This window comes from Buteo buteo, chromosome 6, assembly GCF_964188355.1.
Source record: "Buteo buteo chromosome 6, bButBut1.hap1.1, whole genome shotgun sequence".
NCBI classification, from domain to species: Eukaryota; Metazoa; Chordata; class Aves; order Accipitriformes; family Accipitridae; genus Buteo; species Buteo buteo.
In genome coordinates, this window is record NC_134176.1 from 12,213,937 (window position 1) to 12,234,981 (window position 21,045).

The following is a 21,045-nucleotide window of genomic DNA, read 5'->3' on the forward strand; positions in this document are numbered from 1 at the left end:
CCATGCTATGAGACCCACACACAGCACAAACAGAGGGTGCCTCTGCGTTTCCAGCTTGTCTGTAGTCCAGTAAGAGGCTCCCTTCCTGGAACCAGTGGGTGACATTCACCGGAGCAGGCTGGGAGTAGTGGAAGAATTGGCCCTTTGAAGGAGTACATAGGACTACATGCGGCAACACAGTAAACAACAGCCAGAGACAGAATAAATGAGTCACTTTTCTAGCATATTTGAATACTGTTTAAATATAAACATTGCAAATTAATATCTCTAACTGAGAAAAAAAAATTGGATGCAAAAATACACCAATGGTATACTGCATATGCATATAAATACATTACATGGTTTGCACAGTCACTATGTGTCTCCCTTCCGAACTGACTTTCTACAGCCTGATACAAAAGTTGAAACACAGAAAAACAGAAGGGAGAGGTCTTCAACTAAACACATTGTTGTTCTGGCAAGTGTTTTGCTTCCCAAAAAACTGGGCTGTAAAAACAAAACGTAGTTTCACAACAGACCCATCTGTGTTTTCACATCATATCTACCTCACAGCAAGAGGGGAAAGAGTGAGCAAGAAAATGGTGACGCACACAGGGTGCTCAGTACATTTTAATGGCATTTGAGACCAGTTCCACCACCCATCCAAAGCCTATGACTTCAATGGGGTCTGGAAAAGTCATGGCCTCAATAGGGAAGGCTTAAGCAACACCCAAAGTGCTTTACTAGATGCTGGGGCTTACCCCACATGATCCATTCCAATAGGCAGCTGGCTCCTAACGCTCTGTTAGCGGGGTGCCACCCCAGTGCGGATGCGCTGGACGGGGTCATTGCAGAGCGGCTGGTGGCTGCCGGGGGCTCGGGCGCTCCCACCTCACAGAGGTGAAGGAAGCACTCGCTGCCCTGGCTGGACCGCTGCTGTGGGCACAGCCAGGGCTCTCCGGGGCCGGTTCGGAAACCTCGATGCCCCTGGGCAACGCTGCTGCACGGGGCAGAGCGCGCAGCCGAGGCCGCTCCAAGCCCCAGATCTGGGGATGCTGCAGCGCAGGGGGACAGCGGGAATCCTGCCGTGGCTGAGCAACAGCTCCTCCTCACCCCAAACCTGGTGCCTCTCCCATCAGCCTAATGCAGCCACCCCTGCCTGGCTCAGAGGAAGGCCGATGGGGTGCAAGCACGCTCACATGGGACTTTTCCAACATCCCTAGATTTTGGCTTCGTTTTTCGTTTCCCTCTGTCTCCTTAGAAGACAAAAAGCTACACAGGAGGTACGTGCTCAGCCTGAGCTAGCTGGGGAGTCAGTGACGTGGCCTTCGTGGCACCCTGTGAGGTAGACGGAGGTCAGAGCACCAGGGCAGCGTCCAGGCAGAGAACGTGGTGGCCCCTAGGAGACCTTGGAAGGAGTCTGTGACTGCTGTGAGGAGCAGCCCTGCTCCTTGCAAGCACTGCTCCACCCACGGGTGCCCCCTTTTCCCAGCTGTGCATGGAGGACAGTGATTCCTGTAAAGATGCTGAGCACCAGGTTAGGACAAAGTGTTTTCCGTAGGAAAAGGCGGCAGCGTGCGCTGTGCATCACTCCAGAGGATGGTCTCCATCCCGGGCTTAGCCCACAGTCCGGCACAAGGAGCGTGCCAAGGGGTGGCTTGGCCTAGGACACGTTTATGTTGGAGAAGAGTGGGGCCCCGGGTGGCGTGGATGCTGTGCTGTCTGCCAAGTAGCCCAGGACGCTTTTGAGTTCACTGCGTGACAAATTGGCTTTGATGTACAGGAATGCTTCCAGGTGCCTTTTGCTGTGGAAAAAGAAAAATGGGTAGGTGTTATCTCCTGCTGCAGATCGCCGCGTGCCTGGTCCCTTGCGCCAGGATACGGCCCCCACCCTGCCATGGCACTGAGGTCCCTGGCAGGCGCCAGGTTGGCATCTGGCTATCCTACATGGGACCCAGCACCATCCCAGGACACTTGGGGTAGGGTAGGGAATCTCCAAGACAAAGGAGAAAACCAGACCAGAATTTGGAATATATAAATAGGCTTTTTTTAATATCTTATTTTGTTGTCCGATGGCACTGGGATTGCCACAGCCTGGCAGGCAGCCCCCACCTGTTTTTATAGACTCAGGCTATATGAACCTCACCTATACTCATATCTGCCTGTTTCCTGGCTCAGCTAAAATTCCATACGAGTATTTGCAAATCTGTTTCAGCACCTCTTACCGGATATCTGGGTATGTCGTGGCGAGTGTTGCAACTTCAATTTTAATAGCACCTAAATCCTGAAGTCGGATTATTTCAGCCAGTTTGGGGAGCGCCGAATTCAGCCACGTTGCTTGAGAGCCCTGCCAGAAGAGAAAGCGGTCAGCAGGGCATCGTGGAGGTGCAAACCTCCACCCAGCCCAGGAGCTGTGTTTCACCAGGGGTGCTGCCAAGCCAGCTCCTGAGGCTGTTTCCTGGTGATGGAGAAGGACATGGCAGCGATTTGAGGTGCCTCACTGTTTTCAGTGATGTTTCTAGCCTGGACCAGCCTTGGAGAAATTGGATTAGTTTTGTGGTGCTTTTTAATCCTCTTACGCAAGTGGTGTAGGGTTTGCCACAAGACTGAGGTTTCCACATCCACTTCAACAAACTCTCTCTGCTCCTCCCTCAATCATGTTTTCCTTTCCTTGGGTTTCTATGCTGCCCGGTGTGTGTGTGAGGTCTGATGGGCAAGGTAATGCACTGCCACATGCTGTCTGCACACAACCCTGCCTTTAGCATCTCCAGGCATTGCCAAAATCCTCTCCCTGCCCACTCAGGTAAAAGCCCCAACTGGACCTGTTTTCTGGTCATTGGATGTCCCAAGGCATCGGCTGGCTGACCTCCTGCCCACGCCGAGCGATGCTCAGGCTTGTTCCTTCTCCAGTCAGATGTACGTGGGATGGTAGAGGACAGGGCTTGGCTTAGCTTTTTTGCAGGCAAATTTAGAGGCGTGAAAGGAGGAAGGTGTTCTCAGAGGACAGAGAGGGGTCTTTCAGCCATGCCTCTTGTGGAGGAAACTCTTGTGTCCCAGAGACCCAGCACTGCCCATGCCAGCCCCTGCCTGACCTAAAAGCAGCAGAGTAAGGGAAATCAAGTGCGAAAGGGAAAAGTCAAAACCCAGACTCCACACAAGCTGTACTGAAACCAGAGCAGTGCAGTGTTTAGCTAAATCTTCTGACCCTATTAATATAAATCTTCAAAAGGCAACTGCTGTCCATGGGACAGAAGATGAAATAATCGCTCTCCATGCGGGGGAGGGCAGGCTGGTGGCAGGGGAGCCTTCCTGCCACAGGCACTTGGAGACCTCTTTCTATCTAAGGTCCTGCCTTCCAGGAAATTAAGCTGAGTTGGAAAGTTTAACAAGAGGCCCCATAAAATGTATTTTCCTGTTTTTCAGTGTGCCCATGCCCCGTGCTCTTGCGGACGCAGCGAGCACTCACGTACATTGCTGGTGCAGAAGGCTTCCAGATCAGCAGCGTTCTTGGAGATGTGTTGGGCCAGGTTTTGCTGTTGTGCTGGAGTTTTCAGGCTGACTTTCCTCTTCAGCAGCCTCACAATGTACTCTTTAACCAAACGGGCGTGGATCTTCTCCATGATAGCCTGTTGGGAAGGAGAGGGGGGGTCATCCATCTGTCTTTTGCTTGGGGACAGAACAAGCCATGTGTGTGGATGGAGGACAAAAACATCTTGGGTGCTCTAAGATGTGCCCCACCAAATGCCTGCTGCTGATCACACATCGGGAATGGCGCTAGCTGCCAACCTCCCCACAACTGGTTACGGGACATCCTAGATGCCGAGAATTTCTTTGTACTCAAACTAATGAAATGTGGGAATTTCCAACTGTTGTTTCCTTCTGGGAAGAGTTTAAAGCATAGAAATGATCTCTGTGTGTTAAAGAAGTAACAGTACTCCAGAGAAACAGGAATTCATGCTGCTCCTCCTGTTCCTCTCTCTAATACACAAAACATCATAATTTTGTTTCATCTACTAAAAAGACAAAGGCAGGAAATCAAAGATTTTTTTATATAATGATGTTTGATATATACCCCAGCACTACTGAAAATGTGGTTGCGGCTCAGTTATCTGGGATTTGTCCCAGCTGCATCCATCTCCTCCAGTCCTTAGGGCAATCAAAGGAGCCATGAGTCAGAACCATGCAATTGCGTCTGTGCTTCAGGGTTGCTAAACCAAACCCGTACATAAATAAAGCCGTATTTTTGGTAGTCCCTAAAGCATTTTCGCTACAGAAGGGGTGGTTTTCTCTGCAAACACTGCAGCAGAGCTACAGGAGTTTGCTTCTGTTGGAGAAGAGTGAGATTTATTTGGCTAATCTAAGTAAACTGCATGCTGATGGAAATCCTGCCTGAAAGGGCTCTCCGATGCCAGGCCAGCTCACCAGCTTAATACGGGTCAAGGCAACTCGAGTCGCAGAGTATCAGTGCTGAAAATGCAGCCTTGGCATCCCATAATCCCGCCAATATTTCTCTTGGACTTACATGGTAGAAAGGGTCCTTTAGGGTCCGGAAGTCTGAAATGTGTTTGCTGGTGGTTTTAATGATCTCATTCATAATTTCATTGCTGGAGTCCCACTTATTTTCTGTAAACTTCTTATAAATTGGCTGAAAAAAGGGAAATCTGCTTAGTTGCCTCAAAACGAATTCTATGCACATGTATATTTAGCATTTCTATATGTACAGTATCCTACATAGCGACAGCGTGGTGTGCAGTCCTGTGCAGGGACATGTGACGATGACTTACGGGGACAGGGGAAGAGGGGGCTGTACTGGGTTTCTCATGATGAAGATGACTGAGGGCTTGAGAGGCTTATATTGGAGATGCTTTTTTATTTCTACATTGTTAATGTTTTGTCCATACCGTCTTGTCTGATTAGAGAATTATGGAACCATCAGGGAAAAACATGAATCATTATGAGACATTTTCAATCACAAGTTTTCTTGGCCACAGTAAATAAATATGAAAATAAAAAAAGCACCCCTGCTCTGTCATGCCTTCCAAAAGGCCCTACAGAGAAAGCAGGAGAGATTGTGGCTGAACGTTCCTGACTCCTACGCCTTCTCCTCCACCACACTTCCTTAACTTAAAAGGCTTGTGTTATATATAAAAAAAAAAAAAAAGAAAAAAAAAGAAAGAAGCCAAAAGTGCCTTTCAGGCCACCTTTATGAAGAAGCCAAAAGCTGCGTAATCGCAGTTCATGTCATTTGTGATTGCTTCCTACAGTTTGGAGTGTAAACTCTTGCAGGTTGAGATTCTCCCTCCTGCAGCAGTTATCTTAGATGTGATCAGCACATTCTATGTTCATCTGCACAGTAACGCCTATGTAGCTGCGCCCATTTTGCCTGCAGGCTCGAGGAGCAGCTCAAGGAGAGGTGAGCCTGAGTTTCCTGGCAGCGATGCCCTTCTGAACTTTGCTCCATTTCAATCAGAGATTTGGGCAGCCGATAGCACGGCAGGAGAACATGCCCAGCACTGGCACAGGCTGAGCCATAGGGCAGGAGGTTGTGGGTCATGGGTAGGGTACCTTCAGCTGGGCAAACAGCTGTTGAAGCAGCACATCAAAGCCGCTGTTTTCAATGTCGCCGAGAGTGCTGAGGATACTGGCTTTATTGTAGTCCGCTTCTGCCATGTTTTTCTCTGCGTAGTCTCTGCAGGGAAATATCAGCAAGGTCAGAATAATCTGTCCTCAAAAGAGAGAGAGGGAAATTCGGAGGTCTCCAAACCTTCCTCTGCCCACTCTGGAGTACCTCCCCTCTGCCACACTATTGTCCGTTGCCTGCAGAGGAAGGAGCAAAGCCTTTTCTTTTGGACCCTTACCTAAAATTCCAGCAATTGTTAATATTTGCAATCAGTATAGCCTTGTAGTATCTGTGCTTCTTGCTTTTCTCCTTAAAGTCTTCAAAAGCATCCTTGTAGCTGGAGGGGAGATGGAAGAGGAGAGGCGGATGAGTGCGTGCCCCGGGTGGCCCTGCCAGCCCCGCTGCCCGACGCTGCCCGACCGCACCTTTTCAGGAAGGCAGGCAGCTCCTTCGACAGGCGATCCGACAGCTCCTCGCCCACTGCCGCGCTGATGTCCTTGGCTCGCTTCTGGCCGCTGTAGATACTCTAACAAACGAACAAGATCAACTTTAAATGTCGCCTGCTCCAAAAAGGGCAGGTTTGCTGGTTAGAATGGCTACAGATCCTTAACTGCGGTAACTGCACCCAGCTCTCCTGCATCCCCCGCTGCGACCGAGCCAGGGACCGTGCAGAGCAGCTATACTTGTTTGGTGGGTTCAAGCCAATTTTGAACCCCATCTTCAAATGGGGACAGAAGTAAAGAAGAAAGAAGCGTTAAAGAAAGGCTATAAAATAGCTGAGAAAATGGGGAAAATGACACCTGGGGTTTTTTTGCTTTTTTTGCTGAATGTCATATGATTGCTTTAAAAAAAAAACAATTTAAGGACAAAAATCTCAACACATGCAAGGTTTATTTTTTAATAACAAACTCTACTAATCCTCTATAGCCAGAGGAGGGAGAGTGTTGAGCATGGGGAAAGGGTGTGAGCACTTGGAGTGCTCTGCCCGTGACAGTCTCCCTGGGAGCAAGCAAGGCAACAGCACCGTGCGGCTTCCTCGCTCGGCTAAACCTGTCTCTGGTCTCTCTGCTGCTACATTAGCCAGCACCTAGTGGCTTGGTGTTGGCTGGGGGTGCAGAAGAGACTGCACAGGGAGAAACCAAGGCAGCTTTCCTGCTTGTTTTGCTTATAGAGGAGTTTGTTTCCAGCACGTGGTAGACCAGGACCGTGCCAGACCGTTGCGTATGGGCTCCCCTGTACCACCTACCTCTACTACTGCCCTACACAAGCGACTTGGTGTTTTGCTTTCCTGCATTGACCATAGTTGCTCTCAAAGCCTAAATATGTGCAGGATGCAATTGTTTATTTTTCATATATATCTGTATTACCTGGATAACAAATATTGCTAGTAGTTCACTCTGAAAATGCCCATTTAGTTTCTCCGGTTCTTTGTCTTCTTTCCATCTTTGAATTTCTTTATCTAAACATTTGCTCAGTGAATTTTTGATAGTAGCCTTTAGGGAAGGAAGAACAACAGCATTTACCACAAAGCGGATGTAGCGGCTCCTGCCATATGCAGGTTTTACTTGCCCACCCACCATTTGTCTGGCTCATCAGACTTTTTCCTTGGCCCTGGCTGAGAAATTAAGGCTCCTTGTCACGAGATGCCTTTCCCACCACTTCACGGCAGCAAGGACAACCCCCCCACAATATCCACCTATGCAATAACGAGTTGAATATTTCAGGGTAGGAATGAAGACCAAGATCCATGTCCCTGCCCGCCACCTCACCACGTCAGTGGTGGTCTGGAGGGCAGGGGAGGGGAGCGGTGGATAAGAAGGTTACAGGCAGCTACGCGTGCCGGAGCCCAAATTCCCCCAGTCACGCATTGCCTGTGTGTCACATTCGGTGCTACCCTCTGGGCCTGGTTTTGCAATCGCTTTTCATGAGCCCTTCTGACATCTTACGAGCATTGGGAAGTGAAACAAAATGTTCTCAGGTTTTCTCTGCCCCAGCCCCTCTTGTGTGCACGCTGTGCAGCAAGGCTTTGGAAATGGTCTGTACGGTGGCTGGCATATATTTCTGGTCTCCAGGTGCCTTGTTCATGCGCCTTGCAGCCCTCACACCCACCGCTTCCCATATGCAAATCATCACAGGCTACAGCTAAATCTGGAACTTGTCTTCTCATTTTCCAGGAATTCCAGCCCCAAATGCCAAAAGCCCTAAGATCTGGGAGTACTGTAAAAGTTGCTTCTTGTTTCCATTAAGGCAAGTGTGATCCAAAAACCAGAGCAACTGTTATGCTCTGCAGAACAGGCAATTCTCCATCAAAGAAACAGATTTTTCAAGACCAGACCTGTATGCTTTGCGCTCACCCAAGGTCTGGCACTGCTGCAGAGACCAGAAGTAATTCTGAATCCATCATCCGCGAGAAGGAGCATAAATCCCTCTGGGGATTTAACAGATAACCGGAAAATTACCCATAAAGATTTGTTGTTGGATTTTTCCCCACCTTCCTACCACAAGGTTTGTGAGAACAGAGCAGTTCTTTTCTGATGGCTCACAGGGCTATCAAGTTCGCTCTGCAAGTCCCATCTAGCAGCAAGCCGACCTGTCCCCCCAAAAGAAACAATAGCATTCTTGCTTTTGCTTGTCTCTGGAAGGGTGTGTGGCTCACAGGTGAGAAGTTATGTGTGCAGGACAAGTCAGAGCTCCTCCGAGGGGTCATATGGGAGTAGTAAAGGGAAGAGGGGGGACTGAACAGATTCTCACCTCTTCACTGTCAAGGTATTTCTTTTCAAGCTCTTTGCTCAGACTTGATGGCAAAAGGCTTCCAAGCTTAACTTTTTCCAACTCCTCGGCTAAAACACGATCTTTTCTCATATCTCTGGAATGAAAAAGCCAAACAATCACATTTTCCAAGGGCAGTGTAATGCAAGACAGCTGTTGATGAAAATCACTGACGCTTTTTGAGGCTATCAGTGAAAAAACAGATGGAAATGTACATTGTCCTTAGTCCAGGCAGGACTTGGAGGAGCTGAATCTGTGTCAGGGGTGAGACCTGTGAGGGTGGGAGCCCAAGCAATGCTGGGGAATGCAGTCATGTTCTGCCGAGCTCCTGAGCACCGGCCACTGAGCTCTGGTGGGGATGGGGGACCTGAAGCATCTAGCCCCAGGACGCGACCTCTCTCCATCTATAGAGGTGGTCAGATGAAAAGCTGGCATTTTGTGGCTAATTGGGAATGGGGTGGGTGGTTTCATATCCTGCTGTCACATCCCCACCGCATGCTGGCTGAGCCAGGTGCTCCTGAGCAGCTTTGAGGGAAGGGATCTGCCAGCTGTGGGTGGCTCAGGCCAGCACTTGGTTTTGGGGGGCTGATTTGGAAGCAGCCTCTCCTTCTGGAGCTGCAGAGAATAACCCTGAACATCGCCTGAGCCCCATGTTTGCACATCACCCAGCTCCACATGGGTACACCGCCGTGCTTCCCACACATGGGCTGTTTCTGATATGACACTGGAACCTGGGGCCAGGCTGTTGTGCAACCTTCCTCCTCCTCCTCTTCCTCCTCCTCGCTGCTCCCTTCACTGCCAGCTATGGAGACGGTGGTCCCTCAGCAGACATCTGGACGTGGCCTCTGGGAACACACTGCAAAGCAGCCGCTGCCGTGGCCAACACCGTCCCCAGTACCAGGCTGTGCTGCTGTGGCTGAGCCGTGCTCCTCGCAGCTACTGATTTCCAAACACACGCTGGTTCAGGCCTGAATATCCTGACCGAGAGCACAGCGCTGGCTCTGGAGAACTTCCAGCGTCAACACTGACTCATTATACTCCGCCAGTGAAACATGAGAAGGAAAAAGTGGAGGTGAAGGTTGAATGGCTTTAGAACAGAAGAAACGCTGCTGGTGTATTTACTGGTTTTCACCTAAGAAATGAGAGCTCTCAATTCTCCATCCAGTACTATAAGCCACAACAAGGAATATTTTCAGTTCTATAACATACAGGGCTTGTGAGGATGAAGGGTGACCCTTGGCTGATGATGTCCTCTCACAGGGATGCACCCTTTGGTTGCCTAACTGGGAGGAGAGCATAGACTGTGGGTAACACCTAAGCAACACCCTCGATGCCCAGGATAATTGTATCTCAGGTTGTTCTATTATTGGCTGCTGTCTGGTCCAGAGGGCTGAAATTCCCAAATTTTCCAAGAATTAGTTCAGGTCTGCAACTGGAATAGAGATCAGGGCAATGAACCTGTCCAATTTACGCCAGAAGTGAAGCCCTAAACATCTGTGTGTATATCTGTTGCCCAGAAGCCTGAATGGTGGGGTTAGCCCATGGTTTACAGACTAGCATCCTTCAGTGTGTCCCTTCCAACTGTCCTGGCCATCAGCACGATGCCAGTGACACCAAAACCTAGCCAGGTGCCAGACTGCATCACAGTGATACTGATCCATAAATCAAGCAAATGCCTGGTTTTGCAGTCAGTGAACCTGTGCTGATCACCAGGGGTAAACATGTGTAAAAGTCTCACTTACTTTGGATATATGTTGTGCACCCATGAGAGGAGAAGGTAAATATCCTTGTCTTCCAGATGAGACTCAGCATTTTTCTTCGCCTGGGATGCAAAATAATTGTGGTAGAGTTCTGCATATGTGCTGAACACATTAAACTCAGGGGGATAAAGCTGTTTAATGTACTTTACAATCACTGTCAAATCTTCTTTCATTGTCTTTCCCATGTGCAGGAGGTTCTGGCCAACTGTGGAGAGGTTCTCAGTTCTAGAAGTATGGCTTGTGTCCTTCATTCGAGTCTCTACTGACTCCTTTACTGTAGCCATCCAAAGGTCTTTCCATTTTCTAGGTCTAAACTGCATGTTTTGGTCAGGTGGATTCTCCGACGTGTAGTTCTGATCTTCTTTCTCCTGCTCTTTCAGTACTTCTACAGCCTGCTGCAGCAGTTCTGGGTTTGTTTTTGCTAGCAGTACGGAGTCTTTCAAGATGCTGAAGACTTTGTGCTTCAGAACTTCGTAGACGGACTCAACGTCTTGCTGGCTGATGTTCAGTCCCTCCTCACTTTTGCTAGACAGGGTCTTCTCCAGGACAATCAGATGCTGAGCAGCATCACAAAGCTTTTGCTCTTCAAGGAGTTCCATGACTTGTTTGACTGGTGAAAAAAGAACAGCCTTTCTTTACCCAGTAGTGAAGATTTGAATTTCTGTTTTTTTTAAAAAAATGATGGCTCTGGAATACTTTTTAAAAAAAATGTTTACAGTTCTATAGTGTTAGATCTTAGGCTCCTTCACCATATAGAAAATTCTTCTGTTTATTTAAATATCAGGTTATTTCTAGCTTGCCTCTAAGTGGGGAAATGGAAATCTAAATACCCATCACCAATGTGTTACATATGGACAGCTATTCATGAGCTACCTGTATTTTTTTCCCCTAAATTTAGATTTGTGGAGTTTTATTTATTTATCTATCTATCTATTTATTTATTTATTATCCCCCTTCACATTAATATGACCTCAAGTCAGAAGCATGGCTTTAGAAAAAGTGTAGATGGAAAGATGTAGCTAAATAAGATGTGCTAGAGGAAATACCACATGGGTGTTCCAGAAATAGGTTGGCACAATCTGACCTGCGAAATATTTTTGGAGGACATATTTAGCAGGCAAGATAAATACAATTGAACTATTTTATCTGAACTACTTGATATGGTGCAATCTGGGAAATTATTAGTTAAACTGGAGAAGTTATACCCCAGAATAAGTTTTGCTATGTGTGTAAGCTTCGTATGGAGAACCCTGGGTGGAGAAAGCTTACATTATTCATGAAACTCATCTTACTTCATATTCTCCTTGGAGACTGTGGCACAAAAGCCGGGAGTGCCCTAATGGCATCTGCTGATTACACAAAGTTCAGAGACATTATCGAAACTGAGGGCTTGGTGTGTGATACAGGAACAACGGGATAACTTGAATAGTAAATGGGCTGAAATTCAATAGCACAAAGTATAAGATACAAATTCAATAGAACAAAGGTTACTTAGTAACAAATAGGATTTTCTGCTGCAAGCTGGATGTGAATCAGCCTGAGATGGAGGAAGAAGAGAGATGCCTGGAGAATTAGTAAATCATTACTGTGAGATGATGGTGAAAATGTCAGATATGACCCCAGGATGTATCCAGTGAGGAATGTCCAGCTAAGATAGGAAAATAGTAACATATTGTACCAGGCATCAGTGGTATCTCATCTGGAATATTTTCTGCAATTCTGGTTGCTTTATTTCAAAACAAGACATTGGGAATGGGGAAATGTGGCAGTCAGAACAAAGGCACGAAGGGCCTGTTTTCAGCAGACTCAGTTCATTTAGCTGAGCAAATTCAAGGCCGAGAAGGAAAACCACCAGTTAGGGAAAACATCTGGCACATGGAGAAAGAGATGCCAACTAGCCAGGTAAAGGCTTGCCTGGAAATGAAATAATTTGTACTAAAACAGTGAGACTTTGGAAGAGGCCCCAGTAAAGAAGGTAGGACTAAAAAATGAACTTATTTTAAGGTACAGCTTGCTAAGTTTATGAATCAGGTAACAAGATGTGTCACCTGAGGTGGCAAGGGAGCCTTGGAAGTGCCAAAGGACACTTCCATCTCCAGTTCTGGGTTTCACTGAGCAGATATTTTTCTACCTCTCTAAGCACCCTGCAGGGACAGTGCCCATGACTGGAGGAGCTGTATGTTTATATATCAGCCCCGGGAAAGACCTACACGTGCTGCTCACTGCTGTCCCTGGGGGAAGAGGAGATTTCACAGGGTGGTAGTTTCATGGAGGAACAGAGCAGAGAGGTAAGCTTTGGTTTCTCACCTACTCACAGATCTCTGTGCCCCCATGAGAGGTAGAAATAAGTTTCGTTTCGGACAGAAAACCTGCAAACTGGCAGTTTCTCAAGGAGTGTGCCCTTGGTACCAAAGGACTAGGACTTGAGGTCATGTCTCCCTCAACCCACGTTTCCTCAGGCTCCTTGGCCAAGTCACTTCAGTCTGTCGGTGCCCTTGTTTCTCAAGGGGACAATTCTCCACCTCATGCAGCCCCTCTAGAGGAAACTATGGCCTATGAGGTGGTGCAAGGAGGATGGAGGAGCACTTACCACTGGGTGGCTTGATCTTTTTCATTTTCTTAAGTGCATTTGTAAAGATTCCCTTTATTCCTTTCTTCCCCTTTTCAGGGCTGTCCCCAGCAGAGGTGCAGCTCCCATTGCTCGTGATGGAAGATGCACGTGAGGGTCTGCAGGCTGCCTCTGGCCTTTCACTCATCTTCTCCTGGTCCCTGGACCAGATCTCGTCTCCAGAAGGTTCAGGACAGGCAGGGCCTTGCTCAGCTACTGATGTCGAAGGGTTTTCAAGCTGCCTGTTTGCACCAATGCAACCCTCTGATCCATTGCGTATTCCAATAGGACCACTTTGGAAAAAAGGTAACAATTTCATCATTTTCCTTCTAGCCTGTAAATTTCAGAAAGAACTGGTCAGATTATAACAGTTTGCATAAAAACTACCATTGCACAATGTGGCAAGGTGTATTCCCACTAAAAAACCAAATGCTGGAATGAGTTGTCCCTGTGTGGGGAGCGCTACACATGTCTGGTATAAGGACAGCTCTGCAGGATTGCTCCTGAGCAACGGCACCTCAGGTAACTGAGAGGATGGAAGCAGCTCTCTGGTCTAATAAATAACTTAGAGAAAATTGATGAGTGATTTTAAGGGTGATTCAGATGGCCTGATTGGAGACCTTGAGCTTGTCTGGATACAGGAGAGCGGGGCTCTCCCACTGGACGCTGTGGGAGTACGGACGTGAGCATGGATGCTGCACATGAATGATATGAGTGAGTGGGACAAGTGTCCTGTGGCTATTCAAAGCAACCACAAACTCCCATACTTTTATATGGCATCAGGATTAATTCCCACCTTCCTCAGGGCCTGATTTTGCTGATCTCTGCTCATTTGGCTGTAGATCTGTTTGTGGAAGCACCCATTTAACTTATTGCACAATGAGCCTGCAATTACAGCATGAAAATGAGATGAGCCTACCAAGCCAGGTATGCATCAGTCTTTGCTGAGCAAAAGTCCTGCTGGTTTAACTGTGTCCCCATTTAAGTTAGTAATAAAATCCTTAGCTTTATTGAGGAGAGCTCCAAAAGAAGGTGGCTGAGAGTTCAAAACCATCAGGGATGTGAAAAACATGGTTGAAAGGATGGCAATGTGGGAAGCACAGCAGTATCTCCTGATATGAGCATCACGAGGCTTATCATTTTAGGCCCCAAAATCCCAGTCAGAAGCATGGCTTCAATGCTCTACATGCTGCCTGCATCCCTACGGTGGCAGACGCAAGCTCAGGGATGCATTCAGACCCTTCAAACCCACTCACAGTCTACGCAATCTTATTTTCAAAACGGTCCCAGGGTGACTACGGCGTCCCAAGACAAGGCAACTTCAGCACAGCTTGTTGAAACTTCAGTGTGACTTGGGTGTTTTCAAATACCTGGGAGGAATTGTTGTCCCATCTGTTCATGTTGAAATGTGGGCCGTGGCTTGTGCAGAAAGAAATGCTAGTGAAATGGGGGGGGTGGGGGGGGTAAGGTTCTGAGAGCAGGCACTAACCAGATTGGAATTTTCCCAGGGCTGCTAAATTAAACTGGTGCTAGTGACCAGGGCTGCTGCATGTCCAGAGCAATCCTCGCCTGGCTGAGGGGGAAATAGGAACGAGGCGTGAGGATCAGGGTGGTTTAGCCTTGTTTAAACAGACATTATCTTGCCAGAGTCCTGCTCTACCACCAACACTCCTGCGCTACAAATAATTAACGATAGAAATTTGTTATTGTAACAACATCTTTTTAGAATTTATATTTAGAATTATCTAGGTACATGTATCATTTAATATATTGCTATAGATTTATTTGCATAATTCTATTCATTTATATAATGATTATAACTATGTAATTATTGTAAATAAAGTGACTTGTAGTTTCCAATCTTTGTTCTAACAACACTTTTTTTTAAGTGACTTTCTGGGAGACCAGTGCACTTCCGTATAAAGAAGTTGGGCAAGTTTTGGCTTACTTGTACTGCGTAAGGGCAGAGGAATTAGGCTTTAAATAAAGAAAGAATTTGGTTTCAGTTATAAGGCCACAATGGCGTGATCTTCAAATACCCTTGTTAAATTTATACTGTTGATACGCATCATGCTGATACAAACTGTAATACTTATTTCTGGGCAAACTGGTTGGAAGACTGTGGTTTTCGTTTTAATTGTGATTGCTCCTGCTGGCTCCCGGCAGCTTGGAGAGTTCTGACGCATCAGCTTAGTGGTAGCAGCCAGGTGGAGCAGTTACAGCCTGACACGGCTGAAAGATTTCCTTCTCCATGCTTCGGCTGCCAGGTCATGTTCAGGATTAGTAATGCTATTTGCTTCTAAAACATAATAAAGATGAAAACTCATTCGGGAAGGAAAGAAAGGTGTGTGTGTGTGTGTGTGTGTGTGCACATTCTGGCTGGCTCTCAGCTACACTGGTGGTCTGTGACCTGGGACAAAGCACAAAGGTAAACCTAAGGTGCTTCTACGGCTGAGCGGGACGGCGGTGGCTGCCAGAGGCGTTGGGTGGCTGTGTTGGGTCGCTGCGTTGGGTCGCTGTGTTGGGTTGCTGCTGAGCAGAGCCCTTGTCCCCCAGGGCTGTGGGGCCGGTTGCATGGGCGAGCGAAGGGGGCTCGAGCACCAGAGCTGCCCAGCGGCCGTGAGTCATGGCTCAAGCTACTTCTTCACGCACTTCTTCCCCTAGCACATTTACTGGGCAGGGAGGGAGGAGAACCCCCCACGGTTCACTCTGGCTACTCTAGTCAGGATGTCCCACTAGAATCCTAAAAACGGTGGAAATGAGCTCCTTTTTGTTACTTTTCTGTTACAAAAAAAAAAAAAAAAAAAAAAAATCATGGTAACAGGCATTCTCTATAAGCGTTTGGGACTTTCCTAATTTTTGTAGGGCTATTTTCCTAGCCTGCATTCCCAATACAGCACTGTGTTTAGAGTCATTCTGCCAAATCCCTTCCTTCCTGTTTATTCAAGCACAGACTCAGCCGATTCCTTCTTCTCTCTCCTATTATTCCAAACAAAGCATTTATTGTTCCTTTTTTTTTTTTGGTTTCTAAACAAAGAAAGTACCTCTCCCTTTCTTATAGCTAAAGATGACTTTCAGAGTCTTTTGTTTTGATGAATGACAGCCAGAAAGGTGGATTTCAAAATGGTTTTGCTTCTTCTTCAACACTAAGATGAATGTCATGTATCTTTGAAAACCATTGAAATGACACTACACATAGAAGAGTCTGTAAGGGAAAGACTAAGCTGGTTAAAAGCCTAGTTTTTAACATCTGGCAGAACTTTGTCCTGGTAATGCTCTGAAAGGGCCAAGCGCAGGGGCTGGCGGTGCCGGGAGCGAAGCAGGTAGCTGGGCATGTGCTGCCGGGGGCTGCAGCCTGGGTGAGCCCCTGCGGTGGTCCCTCTGCAGAGCGCACCGAGCCATCATCTGCAGCGCGTCCCTATGCCCTGACCTGCCTAAAGAAGTCCCACAGCAGAATTAGAAGAAAGATAATATCAGCTCCAGCATTTTTGTCCAGGGGCTGCACATCAGCAGCATGTGAACTGTTGGCAATATTGGCATGTTAGGGTGTGCTTTTTCATCTTGAGCTAATAAACAGTGAGGGAGTTAAACATCTGAGTAAGGCTGTCAGTGCAATAGCTACTATGCTTACTCACATTTGGCCAGCTTGAACGTTCGCCCAGCATTCATCAGTTTGCCACTGCTGGTTTGCATATGTTTGTATCTGCAGCAGGAAATACCATTAAACTCCAGCTCCCAGTTCTACCTTGAAATGCAGCCTCGGACACTTATGACAAGTAGTACCAAAACCTCCCCCTCCACCTCTTCTCTTATCATTAGATGACCAACCACTTACTGTAACAAACACCTATAAGAAAATTCCTATTAAAAACTTTCTTATAGAAAAAAACCCCACTTTCTACAAGAAACACTCAGCTAAAAAGAGATGGCACTGGTTACGTCTGGAGGCCACGGGCGGGAGATGCTGTGCCAGCACTGCTCCTTGTGCCTTCCCCAGCACACGCTCCTGCTCGCTGCGGCAGACAGGACATGCCAGGAGCTCGACTCTGGCTCGGATGGCCATGGGCTGCTCCTGTATGCCTGTGTTCACAAATCAAAGCTTGTTAAAAGTCCAGCAGGCTTCTAATTATTTTAGCAGTTAACGCTTTGGGAAATGCTGAATAATTTCCCAGGCACAGAGCTAAAATTCAAGTCTTGGGAAATGTAATGATTTAAGGTCAAGACTTGACATAGATCCTAAGTCCCTATTATTACTAATTTACTGTTAATTTACTGTTATCATCATCATCACCATCCTCATTATTATTTTGTGGCACTATAGTTTGAGCCAGGGGAGTCTTTAGCTCCAATTATTTTTGACGTAGTATATTCAGCTTACGGTTTCCAACCAGAAGAGCAGCACAGCTCGCATAGCATCCTCTGCTACCCTATACAGAAGCCCTGTACCATTAGGACAGCAGTGCTGTTGGCTGCTGGCACACCAGAGAGGGACCCAGCGAACTCCCCGCATGGTGCCGATCACGGCGTGTACGCCCAGGCTGGAGCTTTTCCAGGGTGGGCAGCAAGGGCAAGGGAAACGCCTGGAGCAGAGCTACGACACAGGACACAACTCAGACTCTGGGCATGGTGGCTTCCTGTTTTCTCCTTTTTCTCCTTGAAGGAAATGGCTTTCCCACTGCACACTTAGGAGTAAGCTCATTTGTAAGGGGCAGCTCATAGTGTGCCAGAGAGCACTCAGGGGAAGAGATTTATTAATTACCCCTATTCTGAATTTTTTTCCTGTTCTTTTTCTTGACTGCTTTTTCCTGAGCTGCTGCCAGTATTAACAAGCATTTGTTTGGATTTTCAGTCCTCTCCAGCCTGCTGACATTCTAGGTCACAGGGATTTGTCTTGTTTTAGTGGAAATCCCCCCCACTCCCACAGCCTCTCAGAAATTCAGAGTTATTTAGCAAAGTTTGTTCTCTGCATTCGCATCAGCCTTTTCTCCCCCCACCTGCTTCCCATGGAACTGGGGTCACCTCTGCCCACTTGAGAAAATTGCACCTGGTCAAACCATCTTTTGAAGCGGCAAAGCAGTGCAGCCAGTCTGAGTTTAGTGTACCTCAGACTTTGCAGTGACACCTAAATAAGCTGCTAATAAATCAAAGCAAAGAGTCTACAGAGGTGCCAGCCCCAATCTTTGCAAGTTGGGAAGCCCTCCTAGGAGGTGGGTTTTTTCCTATCCATTCTCTTTAGCTGGATTGGGTACTGAATGGAGACACCATGAAGCTGGGGGCTCCCACTTGGCTCTCCCTGGGAAATCACAGTCCACAGATGAGCTGGGCCACCAACAGCCCCACCTTGAAATTTTACTGTGCTGCTCAAATCCATGCTCCTGTCCGGGGACCCCTACGGGACACCCACCACCCCATGTGGTCCAACAGCACCCTGATGGTGGCTAAGCTCTACTCCTAATGGGGTCAAAAGCCGAGGGGAAACAAAACCTATGTCTCCAGCAAAGAAGTCAAGGCAGGAGCAGAGCCTCCCTGGGGGACTTGATCCATGTGCTTTAGCAGTGACAGGCACCCCCATGGGGCTGGGGGTGATGGGGGACCCAAGGCACCTAGAGGAATGGCAGTGGCAGACCAGGCAGAGGATCCCCAGGGATGTCACCTGGTGTGAGATGCTTTAAACCACCATTAAACCGTGTTACCACTGTCTGGGGAACAGCGTAGATAGAGTTACTCGGTGCCTTGGTCATTTTTAAATGAGAATTTGGTTTCCCTAAATTACTAAGGCACAACTGAAAACGGTCTGTAAACCAGCGCCTCCTGTTGTTAGTGAGAATTTTTCAAATAGCGAAAGAGAAGAGAAAATTACACATAGATATTGTTATTGGGAAAGAACAGAGAAAATGCAGTGTAATATGCTCCTTTTTCTTCTCACTTCAAATCTGGGCAGTATAATTTTAAACTGCTGCTGCTGCTGAAAGAGAAACCAGCTGCTGCTGTCTAGGATTTTGTTTTCATATTACTATTCCCGAATCGAAATCCTGCATTCAGGCCCGGAATTTGCAAAGTTCACTGCTAGAGCTAACAGTGACTGAGAAGATACACAAAATCCCCAGGAGCCAGACCCAGAGTTCCTGGAGCGCTCGCCTCTGCCAGCACTTTCAGACTCTTTGGCTTTCCAGGCCTCTTTTTACAGAGAGGGTGACTGAAGCAAACCCAAACCTGAGTTTTCCAAAGCTCTCTGCTCCTGTTCGATCGCGTCTATCAGAACTGGCAAGCCTCAAAGTCCCTTGGCGGGGACAAGTGGTTGAATGCCTTGGAGAATGACTGTTTCTTCAGGTTTTCTGCTCTGAACTTGGGTATGATGGTGAGGGACCACGGCTTCTAGATCAGCCATATGCTCCAGTCACAGAAAGTCTCTTCCTTACTTTGCAGCAGCCTCAAGAAGAAATCCTACTTTAAACACGCTGAGGATCCTAACCCTGAGGTTGAAGCCTTCACTTTGTGCCTGCAGTGGATGTGGGGCAGCTGCCCAAGGATAGGAGGGAGTTTTGACAGGCACTTCAGTGCTCTGGGAAAAGGCAGGTCCTAGGGGCAGTGGGACTTGCCTGACTAGGAAAAAAAATAGTCACAAAATGGCGAGCATGGCAACGCAGAAATGTGCCAGGTCAGTGCAGCGACCCTGGCAGGGTGCAGGGCACAGGGGCTGCCTGGGACCATCCAGGATCCAGGCACTGAAATGGTGTTTTTCCAGGGCCATTGGGCTGAGTGAATCATAACCCAATTATTTTCCTGTGATTTGGGAGAAAACCGCTTCCTTCCGAACAAAGAGGAGGGGGTGGGAAGTGCCACGCTGAACCTGGATCCCAGTGCCTGGTCTGGGTTTAGGATGCTTCGGTGCCCAAGACCTACGTCCAGCTTTTGGGGAAGGGGTTGGGGGGGGTCGGGGGGACAGCAACAGGAATCACTGCTCGCAGCCTGTGTTCGTGCCCTAAAATTTGGGGGATGAGCGACAGAAACCGGACGCAGCTGTCAATGCAATTGCCAGACACATTCTCACCGTCCGTCCCCAGCCCCGGGATGTGTCTGGAGCTGCCGTCCTCCTCGCAGCAGCCCGATTTATTCTCTATGCCGGCAATGACAAGGTGGGGGCTGAAATCTGTCGCTTAGCCCGCGACTCCATCCTTTAGCCCCTTCCACTTACTCCTTCCTCCCCTCTCCCGGACCCAACGGGGGAGCCTCGGCGCTCGCTAGCCTTGCAACAAGTGAGCCGGGAGGGAGAAGCGGGAGAGACACGCCGGCCCTACGGGGAAGGAAGGGGAAAGGCCCGAGGTCCGCAGCACGGCCAGGCGGCACGAAGGACTTACTCGGCGGCGGCGGCGGCGGGTCCCGGGCGGGCTGGCGGGGCGGCGGCGGGCGGCGCTGGCTGCGGAGCCCCGGGGCAGCCCGGCTATAAGGGGAGGGCGCGGAGGCGGGGACCCGGCTACGCAGGGAGCCCGCTGGCTGGGGGAACTCCGGCTGCGCCTCCCCTCCCCAAATGGGCTCGAGCCGAAGGGAAGCGAGAAATCCCCTCCGACGGGGGAGAAGAAGTCCCCGCGGAGGGTTGGGGGGGGGGGGGGGGGGCGGCTGGCCCCGGGCGTGGGGGCTTCTGCCCCTGCCGGGGAGCTGAGCCCCCGCGTCGTGCCCTGAGGGAGCGGTGGATGGGGTACGGCGGTACCCAGGCCTCGCTGCCGGGCGGGGGGGGGGGGTTGTATGTGTGATGTGTCCCCATTGCAGGTTTGGAAAGGCACCGTTAGGGATGGGGCAGGTGCCCCCAAAAGCTCTGCTCCCCGAGCGGGGTGCTGCCACGGGTGGGCTGGCAGGGGTGAGGTGCGTGCCCGAAAGCACAGCTGGCCGTCTCGGGGGGCCGCGTTGTGCCCAAGGGAAAGCACCTTACCCAGAGCAGGGCTTGCTCCCAAGAGCCACTAATACAATCAAGCACCTTCAGTACAGCGGGTTGAGCCCCTGCCTCGGGACGGGGAGACACGGGCTCCCTTCCTCCCCCCAAAGCCTCTGAACTTGTATCTTCTTGGAGAAGGGACATTTGTCTTCCTGATTTCTGTCCCTGATTTCCTAGGCACCTGCATCCCTGGCCGTGGAGGTGTGGTGAGCCCCTTACGCTGGGGAAGTGTTCGCGCTGCCACGGCAGGGGAAGGCTGGGGGACAGCCAGGGGATGCCGGGGTGACAGCGATGGGTGTGGGGGGCCTCGCAGAGGGTCTGGGAAGGCTGCCAGGGCTGTGCTGTCCCTCGCTTAGATAGCATCAACATGGAGCATCTT

General features: G+C 48.9%; 1 protein-coding gene across 1 annotated transcript; it reads right to left on the bottom strand.

The window, feature by feature from the left end:
* Positions 1-202: 202 nt before the first annotated feature.
* TNFAIP2 (TNF alpha induced protein 2) lies at positions 203-20,141 on the bottom strand. The gene is made up of 12 exons (XM_075029778.1): positions 20,095-20,141; positions 12,719-13,070; positions 10,111-10,738; positions 8,351-8,465; positions 6,967-7,092; positions 6,025-6,125; positions 5,838-5,936; positions 5,545-5,668; positions 4,502-4,624; positions 3,450-3,605; positions 2,205-2,326; positions 203-1,784 (listed from the first exon to the last, which is right to left on the bottom strand). Exons 2-12 carry the CDS (start codon positions 13,056-13,058, stop codon positions 1,643-1,645), a joined length of 2,076 nt encoding a protein of 691 aa, XP_074885879.1. The 5' UTR covers positions 13,059-13,070; positions 20,095-20,141; the 3' UTR covers positions 203-1,642.
* Positions 20,142-21,045: the final 904 nt, after the last annotated feature.